Consider the following 3,974-nt stretch of genomic DNA (forward strand, 5'->3'; position numbering starts at 1 on the left):
GGAGAGCCTACCTAACGCACATGGCCCCAAGTCTCTGCACTCCCACTTACCTGCTGTGTGCTTTGGGGCAACTTAACCTTTCTAAGCTTCAGTTTTTCTTTCTGTAAAATCTACCTGGAAGGTTTTTTTTTTTTTTTAAAGATGACCAGTAAGGGGATCTTAACCCTTGATTTGGTGTTGTCAGCACCACGCTCTCCCAAGTGAGCTAACTGGCCATCCCTATATAGGGATCCGAACCCGTGGCCTTGGTGTTATCAGCACCATACTCTCCCAAGTGAGCCATGGGCTGGCCCCTGGAAGGTTTTTTTTTTTTTTTTTTTTTGTCTTTTTCGTGACTGGTACTCAGCCAGTGAGTGCACCGGCCATTCCTATATAGGATCCGAACCCGCGGCGGGAGCGTCGCCGCGCTCCCAGCGCCACACTCTCCCGAGTGCGCCATGGGCTCAGCCCCCCCTGGAAGGTTTTTTAGGAGAATTAAAGATAATACATTTAAAGTACCTGAGACGTGGTCAATGCTCAACAAGATGGGGGCTAAAAAGGCCACTTAGCTGCTTTCCAAGCCTTTTTCCATGGAGTTAATAGTGCTGTCTCTATCTGCCCCTGGGGCAGAGAGCTGATATAGCAAAAGAAGGTAACACTATGTAAGGGGTTACTGATTCCATTTTCCATGTCATAGCTTGATCCAGAATCCTCTAAGCATTGTTTCTGGATCCAGCCAGTTCCCTACCAAAGCCCCTCAGATGATGGTCATGTCTGAGCAGGTCCTGCAGGTTGACACCCTCCCCCAGCCCTACTTTGGATCAAGGTAGCCCCCGATGTGGGAAGCAGAGGTGCTTTCTGGGATGTGTAGGCCTGTCTGGACATTACGAGCCATGGGCCCCACGAATCCTTCTCTGGCAAAGCACCCATGTTTGTGAGGTGGGCAACGCTGGGCAGGCCTGGCTGGTCAGTGAAGATGATTAAAGAGTAGTTTCCCTGTATACCACCAGGGGGCGCCAGAGGTTGTTCAGCTCTTGACAGGACTCTGCTGGAGACTGCCAGCCAAAGCAGGGTCACATTAAGGGACTGGAGGCCAAGATTCCAGGCTCAAAGTTCTTTATTGATAAGCATCAGTGAACTCCTTGCCCTTTGTGCTCAGCCAGTTCTGCCCACAGATTCCCAGTCTTGGGTGGGGAGTTCATCTTTGCCTCTCAGATCATCTGCCTGCTTCTGGCTCTGCCCACAGCTATATCTAATTTGCCACACCACAGGTCAGGGAGGCATGTGGCAGGTGTCAGAAGGGTCATGGCCAGGTCCTTGTCCCCACAGACCACTCTCCATCTAGGAGGTGCTCAGCTTCAGCTGCATGGGCTCTCAGAGGGGGCTCCAAGAGCCTGTTGGTTAGACGGAAGAACTGAACTGCTGAGACATACAGATTCAGCCTGTCAAATGTTCCTCCACAGCAGAGCTGAGCAGCAGCAACTGGCCCTTGCTTCTGTCCTGAGGTTCTCGGGTGGCTAGCAGGAGTGCCAAGGGCAGGAGGTCCTAGGCAGTGCCTCATAGGGGATAGAGATGCCAGAGGCTGTGGAAGATGGGTGGGAAGGAGGGATACACCAGAGAGAGAGTGTCAGTTAAGTCCCTTGTTCTAATTTCACCAGCCCCAGTTCTTGTCCATGGCAAGTCCTTCAATACTAAATAGATAGTCCCTTGGGCCCTGGGTGTGCCCTTCCCCCACCATTATCTCGTAGAGACAAGAATTGTTAAAGCAACCTGTCCTCCCAAGCCAGGCACCCTATAGAACCTTCTTGCCTACTCAGCAGGGACCCCCAAGCCTGCATCCATTTCTCCCTCAGGTCAGGGCAACCACTACCTGGGCCAGCAGTGTAGGGGTACCTGGAGAAGGCCCTGGTTCCCCTAAAAGCCCTTCAGCCTGTCTCTGACCTGTACTGGAAGCGGGGGTCTCCAGGGTGGGTCTTCAGCACCTGATGCACTTCTGGGGGAGGCTCCAAGCCCATTTGTTCTGCTCGATACCAGCGCTGCAACCGTGTGATCCCTGCCAGGGTGGGAAGAAGACTCTGGGGCTTCATGGGGGGTGGGGAAGAGTCCAGGCTAGAGGTAATGTGTGTGTGGAGTGGTGTGTAGTCTTGGGAGACTCACACCTCCCAGTCTCGGGAGACAGTGCCCAAGAGTCAGACAGGCACTTGAGTCTCTTCAGAGACGCATGGAGTGACAGGATTGGCTCAGAGATTAGCTCCATGGGGCCTGAGTGGAGTTCTCACCTGTGCAGGGCCCGTACTGCCAGGCCAGATCAAACTGCCTCAGCAGCTCCAGCTCCGCTTCATCCTCGTTGGGGGGCTGGGGCTCCTCCCCTGTAATGACATGCTGCTCCTCAGGCCTGCCCGGGCCTTTGCCCTGCCTCTTGCTCACAGCTGTGCCACTATTCCGGGCCGTCCTCACCACTCCTTCGCCTCTGCCATCCCGCAGCCAAACCTCGTGTGGGAAGTGGAGGACATGCTACATTTCCCCTTCCATCTGCCCCACCGCCCACGTCTTCCCAGGTCCCTTCGTGTCCAGTCCTCCTGCCTCCCCCACACCTCAGAGACCTAGCTCTGGTGCCAGCTTCCCCTTGCTGTGCCCAGCGGGCCCCTCCCTCGTCTTCACAACAGGGTAGGAGTCAGTGATGAGCCGCTTCCGGCCCATGGCGGCCACCCAGGCAGGCGGAGAAGGAGGCGACTGCGGGGAAGAGAGACTGGCCAGCGGGTGCGAGAGAGACAGCTGCTGAGAGAGAGAGAGAGATGGGCCAGCAACGGGCAGACGAAACGACCCAGACAAGCCGAGAGGAAGGCACTGCTTCCAGGGATGACGCCTGTCGCCCTCCCCCGCAAGCACGCAGACATCAAAGACTGGGCCAATGGCAGGCCGCCACTGCGGGGCGGGGCCCCGGCTTGGCCAATGGCGGGGGGCGGGGGCGGGGCCGGGGCAGCTGCTGCAGCTGTGTCCTGGGAGGAGGGGTTAGGCTGGGGTGGGGGAGCTGTCAGGGTGCCCCGGACTTCGCCACCTCCTCCTGGCCCCCATTGGTCCGCAGGGAGTCCCAAGGGACTTACAGCGTGTTGTCCTCAGCCTCTCACTTCCCGTTTTCCCTTCCTAGGCAAATGTTCTTTTCAGCTTCACTAATCCCCGTGGCCGGTTTGTAACTCCCCAGAGCCCAGCTGGAGCCTTCCACTCTGGCCCCTTGGCCCGCCGACCGTTGTGGGGGCAGGACTGGAAGTCCGAGGAGAGTGTGGACTAATCCAGCCCCCTTCCTTGCCCCCACCCCACTCCCACCGACCCCAGGAGACCTGGCTGGAGAAGCCCATGGGTTCTTAAAGCTCCTTTCTCATAGTCTGCGCCTGAAGACACTGCCCACTCTTAGTCCAGGCGGGCATTTGCCTTGTCTGCTGTCCTGGGGTCCCATAGCCTGCACCTGCCTGTCCTCCAGTCAGGAAGATTCCTTACTGAGCAGGGCGCCAGAGAAGGGGTCTAGTCCCCATTCACAATGTGTTTGGATCCCCAGTTCATTGGCAAAATCTGCCATGTCTGTTACAGTAATGTGAGTATGAGCAGAAAATACTATCAATAAACCTAATGCTCATATCGCACTTACCATGTGCCAACTGCTATTCTGAGAACTTTCCCACGTGTTAACTTAATTGAAATAGATGTAAAAAGGTTTTTGAAAGTAGGAAGTACAGATAAATTATGATCACTGCTGATAGTCACAGGCATTGTGAGGCTCAAGTAAAACCACAGTTCCTCCTTGCACCCCAGGAACTCACAGGAGTATAGGACACATGGATGACAGTTGTCCATGCAAGGCTATAATTCCTGACAAACAGAAGAGAGGGACAGGGGCGGGTCAGAGGTTAGTTAGGACCATAAGGATAATTAGCATTGGAAGGCCTCCTGGAGGAGGTGGTCTGCTGTAAACAGTCTCTCAATTCTCCACCCATGACCTT

The 3,974-nt window shown here is 55.3% G+C and overlaps 1 protein-coding gene across 1 annotated transcript; it reads right to left on the minus strand.

The window, feature by feature from the left end:
- Positions 1-1,078: 1,078 nt before the first annotated feature.
- Positions 1,079-2,828, minus strand: POLD4 (DNA polymerase delta 4, accessory subunit). The gene is made up of 4 exons (XM_063095407.1): positions 2,583-2,828; positions 2,259-2,348; positions 1,921-2,032; positions 1,079-1,561 (listed from the first exon to the last, which is right to left on the minus strand). Exons 1-4 carry the CDS (start codon positions 2,677-2,679, stop codon positions 1,537-1,539), a joined length of 324 nt encoding a protein of 107 aa, XP_062951477.1. The 5' UTR covers positions 2,680-2,828; the 3' UTR covers positions 1,079-1,536.
- Positions 2,829-3,974: the final 1,146 nt, after the last annotated feature.

Source organism: Cynocephalus volans, chromosome 4 (genome assembly GCF_027409185.1).
Source record: "Cynocephalus volans isolate mCynVol1 chromosome 4, mCynVol1.pri, whole genome shotgun sequence".
In the NCBI taxonomy this organism is placed as follows: domain Eukaryota; kingdom Metazoa; phylum Chordata; class Mammalia; order Dermoptera; family Cynocephalidae; genus Cynocephalus; species Cynocephalus volans.